The 26,355-nt window shown below is 33.2% G+C and overlaps 2 protein-coding genes across 2 annotated transcripts in view; one reads left to right on the top strand and one right to left on the bottom strand.

Moving 5' to 3' along the window:
- LOC139516571 (uncharacterized) overlaps nucleotides 1-26,355 on the top strand; it is a 40,762-nt gene that overhangs the window by 3,014 nt on the left and 11,393 nt on the right. The window contains exons 6-25 of the mRNA XM_071306750.1: nucleotides 221-416; nucleotides 625-871; nucleotides 1,027-1,192; nucleotides 1,495-1,668; nucleotides 1,998-2,147; nucleotides 2,294-2,869; nucleotides 9,426-9,769; nucleotides 10,094-10,276; nucleotides 10,588-10,849; nucleotides 11,364-11,508; nucleotides 11,884-12,141; nucleotides 12,508-12,765; nucleotides 12,975-13,209; nucleotides 13,683-13,899; nucleotides 14,493-23,402; nucleotides 23,784-24,116; nucleotides 24,440-24,602; nucleotides 24,781-24,965; nucleotides 25,416-25,666; nucleotides 26,203-26,296. Coding sequence (XP_071162851.1) covers nucleotides 221-416; nucleotides 625-871; nucleotides 1,027-1,192; nucleotides 1,495-1,668; nucleotides 1,998-2,147; nucleotides 2,294-2,869; nucleotides 9,426-9,769; nucleotides 10,094-10,276; nucleotides 10,588-10,849; nucleotides 11,364-11,508; nucleotides 11,884-12,141; nucleotides 12,508-12,765; nucleotides 12,975-13,209; nucleotides 13,683-13,899; nucleotides 14,493-23,402; nucleotides 23,784-24,116; nucleotides 24,440-24,602; nucleotides 24,781-24,965; nucleotides 25,416-25,666; nucleotides 26,203-26,296 — 13,347 coding nt within the window. The remainder of the gene's footprint in view (nucleotides 1-220; nucleotides 417-624; nucleotides 872-1,026; nucleotides 1,193-1,494; nucleotides 1,669-1,997; nucleotides 2,148-2,293; nucleotides 2,870-9,425; nucleotides 9,770-10,093; nucleotides 10,277-10,587; nucleotides 10,850-11,363; nucleotides 11,509-11,883; nucleotides 12,142-12,507; nucleotides 12,766-12,974; nucleotides 13,210-13,682; nucleotides 13,900-14,492; nucleotides 23,403-23,783; nucleotides 24,117-24,439; nucleotides 24,603-24,780; nucleotides 24,966-25,415; nucleotides 25,667-26,202; nucleotides 26,297-26,355) is intronic.
- Nucleotides 3,475-8,319, bottom strand: LOC139516569 (uncharacterized). Its single transcript, XM_071306749.1, has 2 exons — nucleotides 7,860-8,319; nucleotides 3,475-4,974 (listed from the first exon to the last, which is right to left on the bottom strand). The coding sequence occupies exons 1-2, from the start codon at nucleotides 7,891-7,893 to the stop codon at nucleotides 4,595-4,597; spliced, it is 414 nt and encodes a 137-aa protein (XP_071162850.1). The 5' UTR covers nucleotides 7,894-8,319; the 3' UTR covers nucleotides 3,475-4,594.

Raw genomic sequence — 26,355 nt, 5'->3', positions numbered from 1 at the left:
TTTGGGTACAATTTCTAACAACACGAGTTTCGTTTAAACTGGAATAAAAATTGACTTTGAATAGGACTTCTATTCACCCTTAAAAGACTTTTTTTACACGTTTTCTTTTACAAGTATTTATACAGATATAACTATAAATGAGTTTATATTTTATAACTAACAAAAACTACAAGGAATTAATAATATGTTTACCACAATGGACTTTGATATACAATTTTAGGAAATTCAGTCTCTGCCACTGATAAAAGGCAGCCATGAGTGTTCACAAGACATCAGCAAGGCTGGTATACTACAGAGCAGTGTATGTGAAGAAGAACATGTTCTCCGACCATTCTCAAGGGAATCTAGTGGTGCTATAACAAAGACCAAACAGACATTGAAATATGTAACAGAAAGAGTATCATCTTCTAGCTCAAGTAAGAAAACATTGAAAGATATATCAATGAATCATTTTAATGATAATTGACTCTAATTAAAAATAGAAAATTTTGAAAAATATTTCTCTTATCAAACTATTAAAATTAAACTTTCTTTAATAAAATAAATGTAAACAGAATCTTTACTATGCATTTCAACAGAAATATTTCCAAGTTTTATATAAGAACCAGTGTACTTGTATTACAGTTTCCATTGGACACCGCGTTCCATTGACGTTTGTGCATTCTAACGATGGTAGAGGTACAATCAGGGATGTCATGAGTAAACTGAATGAAATTTGTGCATCCACATCTGACAGTGTGAAACCGGAAACTCCACTTTTGTTTTCTGGACTGGTTAGATTAATGAAGGCTTTAGAAAGTGATGATCTGGAACAGATTTACAGAAAGGTGAAAGGAACCAGGTTCTGTGCATCGAATCAAAAGAGAGTTGAGTAAGTGGCATTTATCAGTTATTCTTGTCAAGTATTAAATACAATTGAAACACTTGCTACTAAGTTTGTATCTGAAGCATTATGAATCTAAATACAATTTGAAATGATGAATTGTTTTATTGGTATTGATGAAAAACTAAATATTTTCTTTGTAGAAAATTCTTCCTTGATGCCGTTCCAATGCTTGGAACAAAAGCTTCACTGAGACTGATTACTAACTTGATTAACAAGAAAGAAGTTCGTGGAATCGAAGCTAATATGTGGCTAACAACTTTATCGTTCATCAAAGACCCGACAAAAGAAATGCTGAATGAAGTCAAAGTAGGTCTTATGTTTGTTTGAAAAATATCTGTTACTTCAGATGTGACTTAACGTATTCAATTTTCCTACGTTTAATCAAACTTTGAATGAAGTAGAATTTCATAAACAAAATAATTTGTCAAAATTGAGCACCGTATTGTAATCTTGTAAACGATACGTCTATCATTGAAGGTCAACATTAATAAAATCATCACTTTAAAATCAGAAACTTTGTCTCAAGAACATACTAGTCTGTCGTAATGCTCATAATGGTTTTAGTTACAACAGGTTTTTACTCTGTTTTTATTTTCCTTTATTGACAGCCACTCATATCATCCGAGGACAGTGAAGAGGCTATGCTGGGTGTTTCGTCACTCGTATATGCCTACTGCAAGACAAAAGAATGTGAAAATGATGTGGACATTGCAAGTATTGTTGCTTCTATAGAAGACAAGATTGGTGTTGGATGTTACGTAGACAAAAACAATCTTGGCAAGGTATGTGAAATATAATGGTGACATCTGACATATAATTTACCCAATGGAACTTTTTTTGCTGTGAATTTAAAGTTAATATTTCAATTACTGACTAAAACACAATATACAAGTTTGTTAAATATTTAAGTTTTATATCACTTTATAATTATTATCATTATTTACGATTATCATTAATTTTAAAACTTTTTTTTAGGTGATCAGGAGTCTTAGAGCACTTGATGTAGTTGATTGAATCAGAGGTTTAAAAAAAAATTCTTCTTCTTTTTTTTTTTTTTTGGTTAAAGAAAGTTAAAGTGTCATTGAATATTCACTTATGAACTTTGTTTTAGGTGATCCGTAGTCTTAGATCACTTGGAAATGCTGGATTCGTTAGTAATGCCATTAGAACCATCTCTAACTGTATGACCAAGAGAGAGAATCCTACTGAAGTCCGCCTTTCTGCTATACAAGCCTTCCGTCGTATGCCATGCGCAATAAGCGTAAGTTTTCAATTTGTAATTTTGTTAAATGTCCATATTGAGTCAATACTAATAGTTATACAGTTTTTATTCTTGTGTATAGCATCATACATTGTGTACTACAATGCCTATAATAATGAATATATAAAGTGTGTTCTCCATTGCAGCGAGACGACGTCATGGCAATCTTCAGGAACAAAGACGAGGATTCCGAATTGAGAATTGCTTCTTACCAGGCTCTTATGACATGCCCTTCAGATAATGTTCTGTCTCGTGTTAGAAATGTACTTGAATCAGAAGAGGTCAACCAAGTTGGTTCTTATGTATGGTCTCATTTAACAAATTTGATGGAGACTTCAAGCCCACTGAAACAAGAAATAAAGAATATCATCAACGACCAGGCGCTGAAGAAAGAATTCGATCTTGAAAAACTGAAATATTCCAGAAACTACGAAGGCTCCTTCTTCCTTGAAAAACTAAATACTGGAGCTTCCATTGACAGCAATGTTGTGTGGTCTTCAAAATCTTTCTTACCAAGATCTGCCATGACTAACATAACATTCGACCTTTTTGGACATTCCGTCAACCTGTTAGAAATCGGTGGACGAATGGAGGGCCTTGAATATTTTCTTGAATCTTACTTTGGACCTAACGGATACTTCCAGGAAAATGATGTCAAAGAAGTCACTAAACAGAACATAAAGGGAATCAGTAATACAAAAATGGAAGACATTGACAGACAGGTATATTTTATCATTAATAATATGTTAGATATCTAGTCTGAAAATGTGCCACAGGTTTAATGTAACTTATTTCAAATATCATTTTGGCATACAAATTTAAAAACTCTTTTGTAGATAAATAGTGCAAAGTTTATAATCTTTTTAAGCGTGGTTTGTATGATATGACTTGTAACGATTTAAGAGCCTGTCCATGAGAAAACCATGCAAAATAGTCCGGAATCAATATTTGCCAATCTTTATGAAATCTTGTTTGTAGGTAAACCTTACCATAACTACTGTAAATAAATATAATGTTTTGATCTGATTTATATATCTTGGCCGTAGGGGGCGCCACCTGTAATTTGGAAATTTATGGATGAAAACCAATAGAAAATACACAAAATAAGCATATTTTGAAACAATATTTAATGTATTTATAAACATATCATCAACGAAAGTGGCATCAATTGTAAAACATCATACAAAGACCTTTTCATAGCCATATCTGCCATAAAAAAAAATTGAAGTTACCCAAGGGCAGATAACTGTAAATTTTGCAATTTTCCAAATTTCCTATTTTCTAAAAAATGCCAAAGTTCATAGGGTTGTATATACTAAGATAACACTTTTATTTCTTTATTTTTGCTTTTTTTACAATAATTCAAGTCTTACTTGCTACCATATAACAGGTTTTGCTTTGCATTTGAATATTAAAAAAAATATTTCCAATCTACTATCCCCCCCCCTTTTTTTAAACCTGAAAAATTGATAAAATTCCAGATTCAATAAAGCAAACAGTGACTTATTAAAAATGAACACTGGAAGTGAGGTTTTACTCAGATTATACAAGAGACTACATTAAATTAAATAATTCGTTTAAAATATCTCGGTGGGTATGGACAATTGAAAATCATGGTGTTATTGGTTGGCAACAAATTTGAGCAAAGGCAAAATAAATAAATGACACACTTTTTAAAAAATAATTATTCTACCAGATATTAAAATTTGGTCTACATGAAAATTAATAAAAAGCAGACTACATAGAAATAATATACACACAGTATTTAGAAAATGAAGTTTGGTTGCTTGAAGATGATTGGAGAGGGGGTGGCTAAACACCTTTTTTTGCCTGTTAAAAACAAATTATTTTCTGTGAAAGTACTTTATCAAATATTGCTGAATTATAAATAGAACATAAAAAGGTTGATATGATAAGATTCTAATACAAACCTATTGTGATAATGTATTTACAGATTTTAGAACAGTCCTATTAAAAAGGGAGATAACTTATCATATGGAGGTTAAATAGACCAAAAACACAATTTTCAGAAATAAAGTAACCCCCTTTGTTTCAAAATATTTTGAAAAGAATTCATGAATAGTTAGTTTTTCATTGCTAAAAGTTATAGCCAACTTGTTTTTACTAAAGCAGAAAAAGCTGTTTCTATAAAAAAAAAAATAACATTAATTAACAACTACATGTCTATCTGATATCACTCGCCCCTCTTCTACAGAAAGTATGATTTTTTTAACATGAAAAACATAAGTGACCCCAAAACTTTATTATCAGTTTTTGTATTTCCCTTAATGAAGCATTGGTCCATTTGATGGATTTATTAATTGTCCTGGAAATGTTAGTGTTGCATGTCTTCGGGCAGCACCAATTTTAAAAACACTAAGTCCTGGTACAAGTTTCATTAATCTTTCCTTTGTATGTTTATTTGCAAATAGGGATAAAATTTGCATCTAACTTAATCTGATGTTCTGCTGTTGATAGGATGCAATCAACGCCTCAGTCATTGTGTCAGGTTTGTCTTCTTTTAATGATATCCACTTCTTGCAAACATCCGTCAAAAGATTATTTTCCTGACCTGGTGCAACATACTGTGCAATCAGCTGGATAGCTTCTGTAATAATTTTGGTATAATATGAGGATGAACTTTTTGAGAGGCTAGTCCATGGCAACAGTAGCTGTGAATTTAGTGCTGGAAAATTTCTGGAAAGCATTTTCATTGCAGCATTGAAAATCTCTCTTGGAGCCATGTTTTCTTCTTCCCAATCAGAGGTTGTGGTCTGGGAAAACGTCTGAGTGGACTGTGATGATAGTGGAAAGTCACATTCTGAATCTGAAGAAAAACAAAAAAATTTTAATGTTTTTTTAGAATTTTGGTACACTTTGAAATCTAACAAAGTTTAATTTTGGACCCCAATTTGGACCAACTTGAAACTTGGGCCCATTATCAAAAATTCAAAATACATGTATAGTTTAAGCATATCAAAGAACCCCATATATTCAATTTTTGTTAAAATCAAATTAAGTTTAATTTTTGGACCATTTGGACCATAATGTAGACCAATTTGAAAACGAGACCCAAAATTAAAAATCTAAATACACAGTAAGGTTCGGCATATCAAAGAACCCCAATAATTCAATTTTTGATGAATTCAAACAAAATTTAATTTTGGACCCTTTTGACCTCAATGTGGACCAATTTGATAAAGGGCCAAAAATCAAAACTCTAAATGCATGGTTAGATTTGCATATTAAAGAATTCAAGAATAAAACCCCCATTGAAATTGGTCAAGAAGTAAACAATTTATACGAAGTATTATAAAAGTATTGATTTTCAACTTTTTGGCCCCTTTTTAGCCCCTATTTCCTAAACAGTTTGGACCATAACCCAGAAAATCAATCCCAACCTTCCTTTTTTTTGCTATGGAACCTTGTGGTATAATTTCTAAAAGATCCATTCACTTACACAAAAGTTGTTGTCTGGATACTAGAAAAATGATTATTTGGACCTCTTTTTAGCCCCTTAATTCCTAAATTGTTAGAACCATATGTAACCCCCAATATCAATCCCAACCTTCCTTTTTTGGTTTCAAACTTTGTGTTTAGATTTTATAGATATCCATTCACTAAAACTAAGATTATTGTCCAGAAAATAAGTATCTTCAGACTTCTCTGACGACGGCAACGTGATACCATTAAAGGAATTAAAATTTTGTTAACTGTGCATTTGCATTCAGGTATCGCAGATCAAAATTATTCGTTCATAGTGTGTTAATTTACGTTTTTTGATTGAGTTAAGCCTTCCAATTGATATTTTATCGTGTGGTTTTCTATGTTGTGATGTTATGGTATTGTGTCATAAAAAGGGAGAAGGTTTGGTACCATTAAAACGTTTAATCCTGCTGCAAATGTTTGCACCTGTCCTAAGTCAGGAATCTGATGTACAGTACCGGTAGTTGTCGTTTATTTGTGTAATTTATACATGTTTCTCGTTTCTCGTTTTTTATTTAGATTAGACCGTTGGTTTTCCCGTTTGAATGGTTTTACACTAGTAATTTTGGGGCCCTTTATAGCTTTTTGTTCAGTGTGAGCCAAGGCTCCGTGTTGAAGGCCGTACATTGACCTATAATGGTTTAGTTTTATAAATTGTTATTTGAATGGAGAGTTGTATCATTCATGATTGGCACTCAAACCACATCTTCCTATATCTATATACATTAGAAAGATCATATAATAGGGAATATGTGTACTAATTTTCAAGTTTTTTATACTTCAACTTCATCAAAAACTTTAAACTTAGCAGGACAGACAGAATACGGACAACGGAAGCATAGACTGAAAAACATAATGAATATAGGTGGTAAAAAAAAAAAATTAATGATGTACATGTATAGAGCAGACACTTGTTATATGCCATAAACATATGAGATCTGATTGCTTTGATAAACTTATTGAAATGGGATATAGAGATAGAGGATGTTTTTTTATAACTGAACTGAAGAAAGTACATGTATAAAAAATTAATGATGTAAAGGGCAGACACTTGTTATATGCCATAAACATATGAGATCTGATTGCTTTGATAAACTTATTGAAATGGGATATAGAGATAGAGGATGTTTTTTTTATAACTGAACTGAAGAAAGTACATGTATATTCTGACCGGAGAGAAGGAAATCATAGATTTTTTGTTGAAGGATTCTTGCCCTAAAATGAGAGTTTCAATGTTACCCCCATTGCACATTGTCCCAGGTCGATAACTAAAAAATATTGTTTTTCTGTTAATATTTTATAAATTGATATCTTAGCAAAATGGAGGCTAATAAATAGGAGCAAAACCAATGCTTTTTTCCAAAATAGCAAAATAACAGAGTATCAATGTCTCCTGCTTGCACTTTAAAGAATCCATTGTCCACCATTATAGAACTTGTCTGAGATATTGCTGATATTAATTAGTACCTAACTCACTCCAAGAAAACTCAAGTTAGCATGGTTATGGTTCATTATTTGTTGAAATTTTACTAATAATCCGTTTATCTGGGAGGTTTTTTTGTACATTGTTGGTTCATGTCTGTCATATTTGTTGTTCGTTAATTGATATGTTGTAAATATGGGCCATTTGTTTTCATTCTTTTTTACTGTTTAAAATTTTACAGCCGACTATACTACTTAAATGTTGTGGATAATTGTCTCTTTGGCAATCAAACCACATATCCTCATTCTTTTTATATATACATATTTCTTATATACATATATAGATATATGTATATATATGAAATAAGTAAATAAGGCAATCAGTTTTCTCGTTAGCCGACTATGCAGTATGGGCTTTGCTCATTGTTGAAGGCTGTATGGTGACCTATAGTTGTTAATTTCTGTGTCATTTTCGTCTCTTGAGGACAGTTGTCTCATTGGCTATCATACCACATCTTCTTTTTTATATGTACATGTATACACCCAAAGGCTTTTGTCAATGTTGATTTTCAATCCAGGATAGGAACTGTAAATCCACCACCACCCCAAAAAATTGTCTCAGAATATCTCCCAAATATTTTTTTTATGCATGACATTTAATGTTTTGTAAGAATTTTATTAAATTGAGTATTTCGCATGAAATGCATTTACAATTACATGTATAACCACCCCTCCCCCTTTTCCATACAAAGTTTTATCTAAATAAATTTTATCACACTTTTAAATCATACTAGAAATTTGTACCTGAACAAACTGGCAGAGGTTTTCTCTTTGTCATCCGTAGCTCTTGGCATACTGATGCTGGTATGCCTCTACTTGGTTTTGCAACACTCTTGTCTGGATGTGTAGGTGACTGGAACTTTCTTGTTTGACGCCTCCACTATATTCCAAAATCATCCCTGTGTTTCGGCATATGTAAATGTCACATGATGAACAGTCTATTGAAAATATCCCACTTCTGTACAGTATTAAAACCCCTTCTGGTAGTTCATAGTCCGTGGAGTTACACACAAGACTACGTAAATGGGTACTAGTGGGTTTGTCACATAAATTTTGGTTATAGGGATACACAGGACATTTGAAGCATAATGTAATGATTGTCCACATTCAGATTTATAAGCAAATGTACATTTCATTTCATTCTTTTTCTCATACTGCATAGTTATGCATTAATTACATAATTACAGATTGTCCATGTAATAATACAGAAGATGTGGTTCCATTTTGTCTCCAATGTAAACATTAAAGAGTACAATCAGGGGAGGTAAATCAATTTTTTACTGGGGCACCATGAAGGTTTTGTCTTAATTTTTCTGTACAGACAGAAATTTAAGATTAAATTTGAAATTATTAAATCAAATATATCTACCAAATAAATATTTGAAATTAGAACTGTTATGTCCTGATGAATACTATAGGATATGAATATTGGATTAAGATAGGAAAAATATTTTGATAATCAAATTTATCTAAAACCCTTGAATTTCTCAATTTTGATGTTAAAAAAATAATATTGTGTTTATAATTTTTCTCTTTAATTATTTTCTATATATACCAGTAAATTTTAGATAAATTGAGGAGTTTGTTTACAAGTAAATAGTATATTCTGCCTGAAATTCTTCTTTTTTTTTCGTTAAAATTTTAGATTTTTTGACATGCTCAAAATGTCATTAAAACTTATTTGCAAAGCAAAAGCTTACAGATTCTGAATATATCAACCTTATGAAACATAAAAAGCACAACAGAAACAAAATTCAGGTGTTATCTTTCAAATTATTAACTTTTGAAAACAGTAAGCAGCATCAACCTCTCTGTACCAATCATTTTTCAAAAGTTGGCATGATGCCAATTCATAACATTTGACGGTAAAAACTGTTTTATGCAGTTTAAAGCATGTTTAACTTGCATTCTGTCAAAAAAATTTACTACATTTGCTATAAAAATGACAAAAAAAACAATTACAAAGATGGCCATTTCTTCATAAGAAAATGCTTGTGCCAATGCTGGGATGTGTTCTAAAAATAGAATTGTTCATTTCTAAAAATAGAATCAAATATTTGCACTTTTGATGGTGTACACAGAGTCCCTACATGGTAGCCTTCCAGATACATGTCACATAACATTATATTTCGAAACTAGCTTCCGGACGATTTTTGGCATATTGCATGGTTTTCTCATAGACAAGCTCTTAATATAAAAAAAAAAGATGTGGTATGAAATAACTTTCCATTAGAGACCAAATAAGTTTTGTTTACCTAATTGCTGAACCAAAATATTATCCTTCTTAACAAGATCAATTTGCTATTGTAGTTTGACACAGAATCTGACTCATTGAAAGGAGATCTGTACATGAGAGTTTTTGGAAATGAGCTACTGTTTACAAGATTCACAGGACTAAGTGATATCACTGATGGTAAATCAATCAATATTTTGGACATTCTTACGGCTCTTGCCAAGAAACAAGAATACTCGTTCACACAGAGCTACGTTTTCTTGGATAGCAGCGTCATCATTCCAACAATGGCTGGCTTCCCATTAAATTTGACCATTGATGGATCAGCTACCGTTGATTTACGTGCCTCTGGTAAAATGGATTTGACAAAAATAACAGACAGATCACCAAGTCTGTCTTTGGATGGATATATGAAACCAAGGTTAGTAATGTATGACTAGCATATTAAAAGAATGAAAACTGTCTGCAGACGAAATCAACTCAAATTTCTAGGTTAAAGAAAAATGAGTTAAATTGGAAAAATTTCGTACCGTAACGAACACATATTGGTCATATGTGTTGGAGCGTGTTACTTGCGGGAACAGTTAATATCAATGTAAACACTTTTAGCCACCAAATATTTAAAAGCAATTAAAAAATAGTTTATTATAACAATAAAAATCTACTACAGTTTACCTCCAATATAGTGTTTGTTGTGATTATGTATACGTTTTTCTAAATTTTAATATTTTCAATGTTTCTACAGCGGCGCTGTCCAGATCAACAGTATGATGAGCGTAGATGCATTTGTAACAAAAAGTGGAATGAAGATGGTTTCCACTTTGCATTCCTCCTCCTCTCTAGAAGGACACGTAGAACTGAAAAACGGCAAAGTACTAAGTGCACAGATCAAAACACCATTTGACAAAATGGAAGTTTTCAATATCAAGTATGCAAAATTTTTAATATTTTACAATAACTTACGGTTTTGAAAACTTTTTATTATTATTTTGCTTATTCCTTTATAGAACAATGAAAATTTAATTCGTAGTTAAAACAAACAATCTTTAGGTTGTTCAGCATGAAATTCTAAATAAGTAATAGAGTGATTGTCTTAAATTTATATAAATAGTCATCAAAGATACCTGACGTATAATTTGGTTTCCAGTGCACGTTTTGTCAGCATGTCGTAGGTATAAGTCGGGAATGCAACTAAGAATATAATAATTTTATATAATAATAATTGACTATTATCAACAGGACTGCTTTCTTCACTGTCCATCGTGAATCCGAGAGAGAACAGAAAATGATTACTGCTAACAAACAGACTAAAAAAGTATGTTCTGGAGACAAACTTGCCAAGATTACCGGACTGGAACTCTGTGCTGAACTTCAGTATCCAAATGCATCATTGATAGCAGATGCTCCATACTTTCCAATGACAGGACCAGTTAGTGCTGGACTCACTCTTCTGAAACGTGACACACATGCAAGTTACAACATGGAATACAAATTCGTAAAGGTAATGCCATATCAATACTTAAAAAAGACCCGAGTTTTTAAAAACTGAGCTCTCTCTTTAATTTAATTAATAAAAATTAGGAAATTTTACCTGATAAAACAGTATCAAACGAGGAAAAAAAACAAATTAAAGAATTTCGGCGAATAAAGAAACAATCGAAAAGCTCTCAAAATAAGTTTGCAAACTATCCTTAATCGATTCAATTTTCCCCAATATGTTAAAATACTTTTCCTTTATTAATGTTTTTTTTTTTATATAACCTCAGATTTATGTTCACAAACATTCTTCGACAAAGCATGAACGACATTGAGCAAAGAATTTCTTCCATGGCGATGGTCTGTCTCAGACATTTACTTAAAGTGTTAGCATTTTAATACTGCATGTCTGACTCAAACTTTTAAATGAACAATACAGGAATCAAAACCCAAATATTTAGCTTTTAGTTGTGTCAAGTGCAGAAATGGAACGGATGTACTGAATAAATACAATATATAACTTCTTTGTTTGATTACAGGATAAACAAGAGGCTAGAGCTAGAGTAGCCTTCAGCACCCCAGGCTCTAATGTAGACCGTGAATTGAGTTTTGATTGTCTTGTTCGATCTGACCCTCTGTTGGAAATAAGCATGATCTCACCATGGAAGAGAGTTTCAGTTAGAGGTAAATAAATGTCATTATAGGAAAGACATAAACCGTTTGAATTTATGCTGATATTTTGTTAATGTAAGAACTGATTATTGTATTTTTTTGTTAAAGATATATATGAAATGATTTGCACTTTGTAGTCATAACTCGCTTTCATTCGCATAACGTGAAAAGACAGCTCACAATTTTATAAATTATACTAGACGTTTCATACTATTATAATGTACGTATAATTGTGGACCATTGGGAAAAGAATAAAAGCATATGTGTCTGCTTTTCTATGTATTTTCAGTAATATAAATATCGACGAAATATTCTTAAATGTAATTATTTTTTACACAAAATATTTACGAAATCTAACCAAATAGTTAATAAGATTGAAATGTTTAGGAGCATTGGTTGGTGACAATCAACAGAAACAAGTGGCTGGAAGAATTGTTATCGACGACAAAGATGAATACTCTGTGACTGGAGAATGGATCAGAACAAGGAAAGGACAGCTTTATACTTACAATCCATACATTGAAATCATCATACCAAATAAGGAAAATATCAGACTCAGCAGTTCTGTAGAGTATGTTGTCGGCAAAAGTTTCAATGGTGAATTGACCGTAAAGGGGCTATCTAAGGAACCCATTCAGTCAAAAGGTAGGTTATACCGTTTACCGTAAATATTTATTTTGCCCAAAAATGTGTGTGCAGTTATAGTTCAACTGTTGTAATCTTATATCTTATTATTTAATGCAATATTCAAAATCTTCAAGTAAACCATTCAAAAATGATCCTGATATTAGTTAAAAGTATGATGGGATATTTCTCAAAGTAGACATAACGATTTGGTCAGTTTATTGTCTATAATTGTTCAACAAAAATTGTACCGAGCTCGGTTTAAAGAAGGTAGCCCATTATCACTTACTAAAAATAAAAATGGATCATTATAACATAGAAAAGTACTAATATTTTCAATATTATTTTTCAACGTTATATTAGAATAAATTGTCATGTGATTTTCAGTAAACCTGATTTCCAAGAAAGCAATGTCTTCTATGAAAACATCCATCTCCTTTGAACCTGGGAAGGATTACAGTTTTGAAAGCAGATTGCAGAATACACAAACAAAGAAAGCAACAAAGTTAATGCCTTATTTGTCCATCCGTACACCAAAGGAGGAAGTCACAGCCCTGGGAGGATCCATGGAATATAAAAGTGGTTCTCTTATTCTAGTGGACATTACACTTGACAGGTTATTGGACAAAACCGTTAAAGTGTTTAGTAAGTTTTATACAATTTATTTAAGTCAAAATTTAAATGAATATAAATTAAGTCTCAATTACATCAAGCATATATCTTCTTTAATTTTTAGTCAATCTTTTAAAATAGTATGTTTAGTGCAATACAAGAATCCCAGATATCGTACAAATAACTATTGAAAATAGTGTAGCTGTCTCATAGAGTAGTAGCTAAAATAGAATCTGTTTTAGCAAAACTAACGAGAACCTTAAGGAAATCAAATGCCCGGTATCAGTCAAAAGTTGACATCAGAACTCCACTTCTAAGAGCAAAAGGAACTTCAAACATTGTACTTCAGAAAACTGCTGTAATCACCAGAGTTAATCTAGATTACGTTATTCCAAGAATCAGCAGGGACAAAATAACAGTAAATAGTAAAATCAATTATGGTTTCACCAAGAGTGTCTGGTCATTGGCTGGCAAAGGGTATGTATACATATATGAATGTTATTAAATTTTACATTTTTAGTGATACATTTTATTTAGCCTCCATGTAACAGATTCTATCCGAATTAGAATTCTCTAATATTGCTGGATATTCAGATAATGCAGTGTGTATAGTCTGTGTGTCCGAAATGTTTGTTACATTTTTGATAATTATCAATTAGATATGCTTCACCGTAATATCAAAATGTGTAATTGAAATACAAATTATTCAACAAACTATATATGTCTTGTAAATTCCTGCAACAAATGAACAGACTGACAGACAGACTGAGTACAAACCTAAAGCCCCCTTCGACTATAATTTAAGTTTGGAGATACGCAATTTTATGTTTTACATCAAAACTGCAATTAGTATATAATGTCTAGTCAGTGGTACTCTTAACCCGATTCTAGGAATGCAATTTTTGAATTGAAAGAAACAAATTAAATTAAATTGTTCTCTATACTTACAGATCTTTAACTTTCAAGAAGAATGGTGACTACAATGTTGTTATCAACACAGACATGAACAACAAAGCGAGATTGACAAAAGTGAACTTTGACCTTAGATATGGTGCAAAACCAAAGGATGAAAACAAGCGTATCTTTGTTACATCATTAGTACGTCACGAACTGGGATGGAAGAAATCTGAATTAGATATAACTGGTGATATTCGACATCTGGCTCTGGTAAGATAGTCGTAACATAGAATACCATTACATGCTGGTCTAAAAATAAAGAAGGCAATGCCATATGGAAAACATTATATCAATATAAAATAAGGAGATGCGGTATGATTACAAATGAGACAACTATTCATCAGAGTCTATATCAAATGAATTTAAGCAACTGACATGACAAAATGTGAAAAAAAAGAAAACTGTCTGATTTAAGAAAGAAAAATAAAAACTACAAAAAAACTGTTATCACAGACATTTACAAATGACAACCACTGAATTACAGGCTTCTGACACTTTTAAAGTACACTTTTATTTTTGAGTTACCGGTAAACACATCAGAGTCATGCCTCACTGATAGCGGTTATGTAAATAGTTCTGTATTGATAAAGCGCAGGACCTCCAAGACCAAAAGGACCATACTTCTAAATGCGAGTTTCTTATTATATGTGAGTTTACTCGATTGAAATTATTTGATAATCGATATGTTACATAACATTTTAAAACTCTGATAAGGGTGGAATTGTAGAAAGCCACGTGCTTTCAACATTTAAACAGTCTGTGAAAGTTTAGAAATAATTACATAATCATATTGCTACTTTCAGGGATTAGATCTTAAACTGAAAGGAAAGCATTCTCACAATCCAAAGAGTATTAATTCTAATTTTGGGTTTTCATACGGCAAGAAGCAATCAGTATCCGCTGCATTGGTAATGAAGAACAAGTCCAAAAAATTTACATCCTTAACTGGGGATGTAAGTCTGAAATGGAATGACAAAGACTTTTCTATTGCGAACAATTTTGAACAGAAGAACAAAAGAAGATACACAAATGAGTTGATCTCAAACATTGCTGGACACAAAACAAAAGTTGTAAGTGATCTGAAACTTTCTAATGAAGAGTATGACGTCAGCACTGATATAAGTATGTCCGGACAGAAGCCAGTCCATCTTGAAGCACTGCTCAACCTAGATCCTAGAAACTTTCGTGTCAAATCTCGACTTAATAATGACTATTCGGTAGAATTTGGTTCTCAATACAAAAAAGCAGCACTTCTACGACTTTCTGCTGATGTGTCTGTGCCTTCAAGAAGAGTCAAAGGTGAATTTGAAGCAAAGAAGAAGGGACCGATATATGTTGGACATTTGGACATTCAATGGGATGCTAATGCAGACAAGGACAAACACATATTTGTTGACACTCAACTCTCATACAACACCATTAAAGATATTGATGCAATCCTTGTATTCAAAAGTCCACTGCAAAATAACAAAATCAACATAAATCGCAAAAACGAAAATGCACATTTTGACATAAAATCTGACGGAAAAGAACAACTATCTGTTGACGCAACTTTGAAACAGGAGAATGGTAACGAACAAGTCAAAATCGAGGGCAGCTTAACAGTACATACTGCAGCGAAAGGATTAAGATATGTTAAACTCGGCATGAACCATTTGTCAGACAGAAGCGAATATAAAACTAACTTTGATGTCAACTGGAAACCAGATAACCAAATATCAGCTGCCTTTGACCTGAAAAAACCATTGAGCCTTCGTCAATTCCAAGGATCTCTAAACATCAAGACACCATTTAGTGGATTTAAAACCTCGTCCCTAGAAATTTTCCATGATGCTAAAGACTCCCTGAAGTCCCTTGTAACTGTTCAGGTAAACAAGAATTCTATACGGGTTGATGCATCTGCAAAGAAAGAAAACAACATATACTTGGGACATGCTGGTGTCAAATCTAACATTCGATCCATCCAAACCGTATCTTTAGATCTTAGTCATCAGAGTAAGGATACAACTAACGAAAACAGCCTCGTTCTAAATATCAATGGAAATGAATACAGATACAAAGGTAAACTTTCACATGATAGAGCAGGTCTTATGATCCAGCAGAGCGGTAAAATAGCTCTTTCTTCACCAACAAGCCGATACGATTCTACATGGCAACACAGTAATACACTCAATGATATAACAACAGAGATCACAACCAATATTAATGGAGAGCATTATGATTTTAACATTAAGGGCAAACATAATATTGCATGGAAAGAAGCATCCGTTCAGTATACATTGACCTCCACAACTCCATTTGGAAAAGGACAACTTATGGTTAGTCATTTACATAGAGACAGTTCCATGGACACCATTCTCTCGATGAGCCACAATAGCAAAAACCTATTTACAAGTGAAGGTCATCTTAAAACTGAAAATGGGGAACTCATTGCTACCGGGAACCTCTTACTCAAAGGTAAACAAATGGTTGTAATAGAAGGACGATTGAAAACCGGATCTCAGAAATATGTTTTGGTTACTTTATCTACACCATTTGAATCATTCAGAAGACTTAGAACAGAGATGGAATTTAAAGGAAATATGAAGTCAATGACCTCCTCTGTCAGCTTTGAACTACAACCAATTGTAAGAAAAATTCGACTCTCGTCTACATTTAACAGAATTGGTGGTGTGTCTGGTAATGTAAGACTTGAAACTCAATACCAACAACTTCCATCCAGTGAAATAACATTCTCTAACCGCCCTGAGAATGAAAAATCGAGAACCGATATAAAGGTTGAATACTTACCAGGAAAGATCGTATCATTGACATCAAGAACTCTTTTAGATGGACAAAGGCTAAGCGCGGATGTCAGTATTGCAACTCCTTTTGAAAAATTACAACGTTTAACAGCCGGTATTACACACAACCCTTCCGTCAAAGGATGCATTACGAAAGTTGTGATGGAGTATCCAGAGGGAAAATCTTACTCTGCTGAGCTTGCTGTTGAATACAACGAAAACTATCAAGCTTCAGTCACAATACGTCTTCCTAATTACCATCCAGTAACCGCTACTTTGAGCCACAAAGGAACATGGAATCAATTCTTATCTGGGGCTTACTTACAGTATGACAAAAATGGCAAACATCAACTTGATATCAGTTTCCATAATGGAAAGAGTCTCCAAGGTTCCTTCACTATGAAGTCGTCTCTTGTTGAAGATACCATTGCTTCCTTCTCTCACAGTGGAAATAGAAAAAGCATTAATTCTAACATTTTACTGAAATACGGGAAGAATAAGCCAATCAATGTAGATATAGAAATGACAAATGCCAAAAGAATGAAAGGACTATTAAAGGTTGCATCTCCCATCATGGATGATATCACAGTTCTCTTAGTACACAAAGGAAAAAGTACAAGCTTCAAGACAAAAGCAAAGATTGGATGGGGAAAGAAGGAGGAAATTGAAGGAGACCTGACATTCAACTTTATAAAAAATCTGAAGGCAGACGTTTCAATATCCACACCATTCAAGAGCATCAGAAAAATGTCCGCTTTTGTAACACACGACGGGAATTTACGCGACTTCAAATGTCAGTCGGAATTGAAAATCGGGAAAAATGTTTGGGGCGCTAATGTTAAATCAACGGTTGATCCAAAATTAGTAACAGAGCTTACTGTCAACACACCTCATGAAGGATATGAAAAGATGAGAGTCTCCTATACACACAACGGTCAACTTTCTAACTTTAAATGTCATCTGGAAGTTTCAAAGAACAAAAAAGACATTATTGGTGATTTGCAATTTACATCTCAACCATTGATCCTTTCTGCAACTCTTCAAACACCGGTAAAAAGTTATGGCAATCTAAAGGCGTTACTCAGTCATGCAGGCCCACTAAATAACTTCCGAACTCAAGCTGAAATAACTTACTCTGATTCTAAAACTATAACACTAGATACATCAGTCAGCACAAATGACCGATTAACTGTTTCTGTTGATATCAAGACGCCATTCCAGGAATATGAAGAAATGACAGGCAAACTTTCACACTCAGGAACTTCCAATAATTTTGCCTCACGATTAGAAACTCTTCTCCAGAAGAAAAGAAGTCAATTGGACGTTTCATTCTCTAGTCTTGGTCCAATTGAAGGAAAATTTACCCTTCTTACTCCAAAATATGAACCTGTAAGGATGTCGTTATCGCATAGTTTTGAGTCATCCCTCAACAACCAAGTTTCATTAACATATGGAAGAAAAGATATTTTAAACAGCAGAATTTCATATCAAAGGGAACCAAAAATGAACGGAGAAGCTAACTTTATATCCTCATTTACACCTGACATGTCAGCATCATTTGAACACAGCGGGAACCTTCGACGATGCGTTTCAAACATCAAAGGTGCATATGGAAAAAAATCAGCTCAAGCAGATCTTAATCTTAGTACTGACGATGACCTTTCAGTTCGACTGAACATGAAAACACCATTCGATATTTTAAGGTCAGGTGAACTCAATATTAACCATAAAGGACAACTAAATGACTTCGAGAGCACAGCAGATATAGACATAAATTCTCAAAAGATCAATGGGATAGTCAAATTTTCAAGCAACAATGGAATTCAAGGAAGAGCCACACTTACTACTCCATATGAAATTATCCGTAGTGCAGAAATGTCATTTAAACATTCTGGACAGTTGAGAGATTTTGAATGTTCAGGTGAATATGTACAAGATGGAAAGAGATCAGAAGGACAGCTAACACTGAGAACTTCTAGAGGTATAAATGCAAGGGCATTCCTGAAAACGCCATACTCTAAAGATATCACTCTTAAGGTAAATCATGAAGGAGAAATTAAACGGTTTTTATCTAATGGTGAATTGAGTTACGGTTACAAGACAGGGTCTGCCCAGGTATCAGTGGATGTGGTAAGAGATATAAGAATAAGCGGCTTTTTGAAATCTCCATTTTCAAGTGATGTAGTCATTAGTACTGAGACCTCAGGACAACTGATGGACTTTACATCCGTATCCCAGCTTACTTACAGTGGGCAGAAACAACACGAACTTGAAATTTCTTTCAATGCTGAAGGATCAATCAAGACATGGAGAACAAATTTTGACGGTGCATACAATAAGAAAAAAATTACTGGAAAATTCTCGTTCAGCGCACCAAAAGGAATACAAGAAAGGACTGAAGCAACTGGACAAATTGAAACGCCAATAAGTGAACCAGTATCGTTTTCATTTATGTTCAGCAGTGACAAAGAACAAAGAAACACATATGGCTTCCAAACAAAAGCTGAATTAACATACAGTGGTCGCAAACAACATACAGTTCTTGCTAATTTTGAACACGCTGGGACACTGAAAGCATTTACAACCTCTACTGATGTGACTTATAACACAGGGAAATCAGCTGTTCAAGTTAGTTTCGAGTCAAATTTGAACATTGAAGGAAAAGCAACACTAAAGACGCCTTTCATGGACGACATTATTCTGTCTTTCGGTCATACTGGACATCCTTTGAACTTTAAAACTCAGGCTGAGCTTACACATAGTGGTCGCAAACAACATGAAGTTCTTGTTAACTTCAAACATACTGGTGCACTGAAAGCATTTACAACCTCTGCTGATATCACATACAACACAAAGACCGCATCTGTCCAAGTCAGTCTTGAATCTGAATTAACAATTGAAGGAAGAGCAACAGTAAAGACACCTTTCACAGATGATATCATTCTTTCTATCGGCCACAACGGACAACCTTTGAACTTTAAAACGCAGGCTGATCTTACATACAGTGGTCGCAAACAACATGACATTTCTGTTACCTTTAGTCACGATGGATTACTTAAGAAATTTTCCACCAGCTCCAATATTGTTTACAATACAGAGAGAGTAACTGGATCAGTATCATTTGATAGTACAAATGGAGTCCAATCCACAGTTTCATTGAACACTCCTCTGACCAAAGACCTTCGTGTATCATTTTCACACAATGGTAAATTGATCGATTTTAACAATCAATTTGATGTGACTTATGGAGGATCTAAAATGTATGAAGTTACTACAGATTTCAAATTTGAAGGCGAATTAAAAAAATTCCAGTCGTCGGGATCAGCTACTTACAACGGAAAAACAATTTCGAGTGATGTGAATTTGGATATCTTGAACGATCCAGAGGGAACAGTAACTTTAAGAACACCTTTTACTGATGATATAACAGTTTCTGTCTCTCACCAAGGGACTCTACATAATTTCATCAGTCATGGAGAGATCGGTTACAACGGTAGAAAACAGCATGAAGCCAATATTGTACTCCAGAACGGTGACAAGAGAGTATTTGTAGAATTGTCATACAATACTAAGGTAGCATCAGTAGAAGCAACATTAGAAAAATCTACAGGAATAAAAGGCAGAATTGAAATAAAAAGTCCATACACAAAAGATATCGAATTGGAAGTAGACCATAGAGGGGAAATGTTGAACTTTAAAACGAAGGGAGAAATAACCATCAGCGGAAAGAAACAACATGAAGTGTATGCTGCATTTGAGCATAATGGAGACATGACAAATTTCAGAACTTCCGGCGAAGCATCTTATAATACCAAGAGAGTGTCATCAGAACTACAATTCGACTCCACAGACGGTATTAAGACAAAAGGTACTTTGAAAACTCCATTTACCAACGACATAGAAATTATAATTGACCATAAGGGCTCTGTTAATAATTTCAAGTCACAAGCTGACATTTCATATAGTGGATCCAAACATCATGAAGCCGTCATAACATTTGGATGGTCTGGTAAACTACAAAAATTCCAGTTATCGGGAGATGCTACATATAACGGAAAGAAATTCATCACTTCAGCTAAAACCGACTTTACTAGTGGAATTGAATTAGAGGCACGTATGTCAACACCATTCACTGATGATATGGAAATCTTCCTTGACCATCAAGGCACTTCATCTGAGCTCATATCACAAGCTAGTGCAACCTACAGCGGAAGTAAACAACACGAAATTATTTCGACACTTAAGCGTACTGGTACATTGAAACAATTCCACGTATCTGGTGAAGTTCGATACAATGATAAAAGATCTGCTTTAACTGTCGATATGGACACTACCTCAAAATTATCTGCAAATGTGGCTCTTCAATCGCCAATATCTAAGAATATTCAGCTAGAAGTTTCATTCGATGGAGAAATTGAAAACTTCAAAACCAAGGCTTTGCTTGAATATGGTGAAGAAAAACATGAACTTTTATCAAATTTCTATCTAGATTTACCAAATGGTTTAGAAATAGATATTGACATACGATCACCTATCAAAAACATAAAAGCATCAGTTTCACATGAACTCAAAGGTACTTTGAAAAACTTCCGTTCAAACATCAAACTGACTCTAAATGACAAAGAAATCAACGCAAAAACAAATTTTGATAGTTCTAGTGAACTAACATTTACGTTGGAGACACCTTTCTCTGGATATGAAAGAAATACGGCTCTACTAACATTATCAAATGTACAGTCTCTCATTTCTGGAAAGGCAGTTGCGAAAATAGGAAAACATAAAACTCAACTTAATGGCAAAATTGATACATCAACTGGTTTAAAAATCGAACTGTGTATAAAAACACCACTAACTGAAGACTTTGAGGTGATTATAAACGGAAATGGAGGTCTGCATGCATTCAGATACGAATCGTCTGTTAGCTACGGAAAAGAAAAAATTAGAGGAGAAGTCAACCATGATTGGTCCTCAGAAGCAATCAAAGGGAACATGCTGCTATCAACACCTATTCTAGAAGACATCAAAATAGAATATGACGTAAATGGAAATCCAAATTCATTCGGAACAACAGTAAAGGCATCCATTGGTAAATTGAATGGAATTGAAGAAATTACCACCGTCAGACTAGGAGTAAAGTCGATAGACTTCGTCACAGCACTTAAAACCACTTTATCTGGAAATGTAAAATCGTCTCAACTTAGATTTTTACATGATGGTTACATTTCAAATTTTAAAACAAGCATTGAGGCAACACATGCCGACAAGACAATCAAAGCCGATGCATCCTTTAAACACCTTCCATCTATCGAGGGTTCACTAAGCTTACAAACACCATTTGAGAAGCTAAGAGATGTAAATATCAAGATTGAACATACTGGATCTGTGAAGTCTTTCACAACAATCGGAAGTTTTCAATATGCACCCGACAAAAAGATTGAAGGAAATGCTAGATTCACAATGTATCGACCAGAAAGTATGTACTTAAATGTGGAACTCCAAACTCCATTCAATGTAATTCCTCATTTGAACGGTAGATATCGGCATGATTTCAAAACAGACAGTCTCACTTCATCTGCATATTTGGCGCTCAGTAGAAATATGCCTCTTATTAACGGAAATCTCAAGATAACACAAGAAATTGTCGATATTTCATTGAATACACCACAAAACAAATATTCCGTCAATGCAGACATGAAAATGAAAGATGACACCTACTCACTATCCGGAAATGCTGCAATTGGAGAGAAAAAGATAACTATTGCCATGGAAAAAACTCCATCCTCAATCAACATAAATCTTAATACACCACAAAACAGATATTCCGTCAATGCAGACATGAAAATGAAAGATGACACCTACTCACTATCCGGAAATGCTGCAATTGGAGAGAAAAAGATAACTATTGCCATGGAAAAAACTCCATCCTCAATCAACATAAATCTTGATACACCAATCAAAGGATATGAAAGAACACAAATTAAAGCATCTGCCTCAAGAAAACCATACCATGCTGCACTTAATATACAGACATCATACTTATTTGATATTGAATTTGATGCACGCCTTACTGGTCAAAGATTCGATGAATTAGATGGATCCCTTACGCTTAAAACTGGATTATATAATTTGCGAAATATACGGATATCCATGAAAAATGACAAAATTTTTGGAGAATTGAAATCTCACGTTGAAGGATTTTGGGCTGACCGCAACGGAATAACAATAGATGCATCTCTCACGAAGACAGACTGTTCACTAACAGTGTCTACTCCTTGGGAATCACTCCGAACAGCTAATGGATATGTAAAATTCGACTGGAGTAGCAAAACAAATCATTTGGTAGTAGCAACAAATATGAAAATCAACAAACAAACATTGTACGATGTTGATTTTGAAATGGATGCTGAGAAAAGAAAGGAAATAACATTGATAATTAATGTCAACGAACCAAGACAGATGAGGTTTGAATTAAATAAACTGCTTTCCTCAGAAACATACATGCTTGTAAATTGGAACAAGCAAGATAGAGACAGCAGTTGCAGAATGGATGTGAAATTCAATTCTGATTGGTCTGACAAAAAACAGATTGCAAGCTATCGAGGTATATGTGGGTCAAAATCTTACAGCATAGGAGCATCGTATCTTCGTCCTGATGAATCGTCCAAAATTGTTCTATTTATAGAAAAAGATGATATCCGAACACATGGAATTGAAACAATACACGATAAAAACGGACAAGCAAAATACACTCTACAGCTACCATCTAGGACAGTTGTATTGTCAACTGTATCATCAGGTTATGATAAGTCAAGTCAAATATTTGATTTGTCGTGGGATGCAGAGAGAGACCAAAACAAAAGAATAGTATTTAAGACCAGATATTATGGAGATGAACTATCATTGGGTTTAGAAATGCCAAGTCTCGGAAAGGTAATTAAAATATACTTATTATTAGGATATAGAAATTTATTAATTAAAATTATCAAAATACATGTTTTTCAATTAGGTAAATGTCTTTTGAAATACAAGTGATTGATAGAGAATATTCTCGTTTGTTTAAACTAAAGATTTCATCTCAGTATATATTGCACTGCAGTAAATATAATGCTATAAGTAATTAAATTATCTGTATTATAAGTTATATGAATATTTCCTATTTATACAATAGTCTTATAGCACAAATATTCTAGGTACAAACCAACATTAAATATTTTCCAAGGCACAGAAAAATCTTTTAAAAACATTTACAGTTTAATTTATTTTATTCTCTCATGCATACAGTTTAAAAGAAGTGCCCTTATTATTTTAAAGGATCTTCAACTTGATTACAAAATGTTAATTGGAAGTGGAAACGTTATTTATGATGGCCGTACTGCATTCAGATACTCAAAAGATTCTCGTAAAACTTTTACCTTGAGTTCAAAATTAGAAGATGTATCAGGTCGTGGGGAGAATTACAAGTTCTTACTTGGTATCAGTCATCCATATACTACAGTGGACATCCAAACTAAAGCAATGTTCGGAAAATCTAACGACAAACTCTCAGCTGATTTTGATATCCAATACATGACAGCAAGACGTCAAACAAAGAACATCGCCTTAATAACCGAGATTGATAAACTCAAACGTCAACTCAATATACAGGTATTGACTTACTAAGACTTAAGAAACATATTATTGTGTGAATATTTTTCTGTTCATTTTTTTCCATACTGGTTGAATAATGGAAGAAACAAAATTAATATATTTTTTTTTATATTTGTATATTAATTTGTTCATAATTTTTTTTTGGCTTAATTGAAGTGTTAATCAATAAAAATAACGTTTTTTCTAATGAATATATGTTTCCGTATATAGAGTGAAATACCTGACTGAAAGTCTATTGGTATATACTATAAACGAATGGTCAAAGTAAAAAGTTGACAAGAATTTTTAACGTTTCTTTATGTTTGACTTTTATTCCGCAGGTTCGTTCTCCAATCAAAACAATGAAAATAGATGCTCGTGTTGAGACATCGCCTTTCAAACTGACGATCAAAAATCTTTATGATGATACCAAGCCAATCAATACAGAGCTGACAGTTGATCCTAATGATGGGAGTCTGGATTTTAACATGAACTACGATATCAGTAAGTCATCCTTATCAAATACCAATACCATACTAAAGGAAAAAATAAAAAAAACAAGCGTTACAAAATGGATAGATACTAGAAGAAAATTCTGTATTAAGTTGAACTTTTAAACGTGATATCTTATATTCGTTTAAACAGAAAATTCATTTAATCCTATTATCTTTTCTATTTTCAGAAAACCCAGATAAAACACTTCATGTGAATGCTAAATTCTCAGACGAGAAAGGAATATCTGCAGAACTGTTCAGAAATGTAAATCAGAAGAAAACAGTAGACAGCTTGCTAAATCTGCGATTAAAATCTTCTAAGATTCTTCATACACGTGTTCACTGGCGTCCATCAATTATCAGTGATCTCAAGGTATATTTGTAACTTTTTCAACAATTTTGAGATTTATCAGTCATATACAGATAGCGAAAAGGAATAAAAGAAAAATCTCTATAAGAGCAAATGTCTTATAAATCATCCCACAGAGTAGTTTATATCTGATAGAAATAAGACCAAATAAATACCAAGGGTTGACCTAAAACATAAGATTAAAAAGACATTGAACAATACAAGAAAAAGACGATCAACCTAGGACAAAGACAGATAAAAATTCCATGATGTCGAACAAAAAAGAAATAGCAACCCAAACCATGCCAGATTGAAAATAGAAATAGTTTGTTTTACAAAGGTGATTTTTTTAAGCATTAAGTTTCAGCCGAAACCTAAGTTTCATTCACATACACATTCGTTTCGGTTTGCTTTCTGTTAATGCTGTTATCATCATATGACCAAAACAAGTATAAATGTTCTTTAATCTTTCAGGCTGAACTAACAAAAAGAATTGAAGAATATGGAATACGATCTGCTATGGCCGTTGAAGAGTCTTCTGATGGAATTAACAAAGAAATATCATATAAGAGACGATTATTCCAAGCTGCCTATACAGAAGAAATCAAGTCCTATGCTGATGCCATTAATGACAAACTGTCTGAACTCAGAACATTGAAAGCAGAAAATACCTTTTATCTTCAAGACATTTGTAATTCAGTTGATACTACCATGAACAGAATCGGGTACGTTTCTTTTAAAATCTTTCCACTGAAATTTTAATTTTTCACTTGAAAAAAATTTAATATTTTTTTTTAATTTTGTGCCAAAACTTTTAATAGATAAAGGCAGATGTGGTGTGAGTGCCAATGAGACAACTCTCCATCCAAATAACAATTTAAAAAAGTAAACCATTATAGGTTAAAGTACGGCCTTCAACACGGAGCCTTGGCTCACACCGAACAACAAGCTATAAAGGGCCCCAAAATTACTAGTATAAAACCATTCAAACGGGAAAACCAACGGTCTAATCTATATAAACAAAACGAGAAACGAGAAACACGTATATATTACATAAAGAAACGACAACTACTGTACATCAGATTCCTGACTTAGGACAGGTGCAAACATTTGCAGCGGGATTAAACGTTTTAATGGATCCAAACCTTCTCCCTTTTTTTAAAGACTGAACAGCAGTGAGAGTATAATAGAAAACATATGAACCTAATATGCTAAAAGACTCACACATGTGTAACGATATCTTTATTTATATTTTTTTCAGTGAATATGCAGAAGACTTAAATGAAGCTTGGAGGAGATGCCAAGTCAAACACACAATTGATGAATATATGACCAGTCTTGAACAACTACAAAAGGTTATTATTATTTTTAACGGTATCAAATTTACTGCACGGCAATTTCTCTTAAATGATGC

This window comes from Mytilus edulis, chromosome 3 (genome assembly GCF_963676685.1).
Source record: "Mytilus edulis chromosome 3, xbMytEdul2.2, whole genome shotgun sequence".
NCBI classification, from domain to species: Eukaryota; Metazoa; Mollusca; class Bivalvia; order Mytilida; family Mytilidae; genus Mytilus; species Mytilus edulis.
This window is presented reverse-complemented; position numbering and strand designations above follow the sequence as displayed.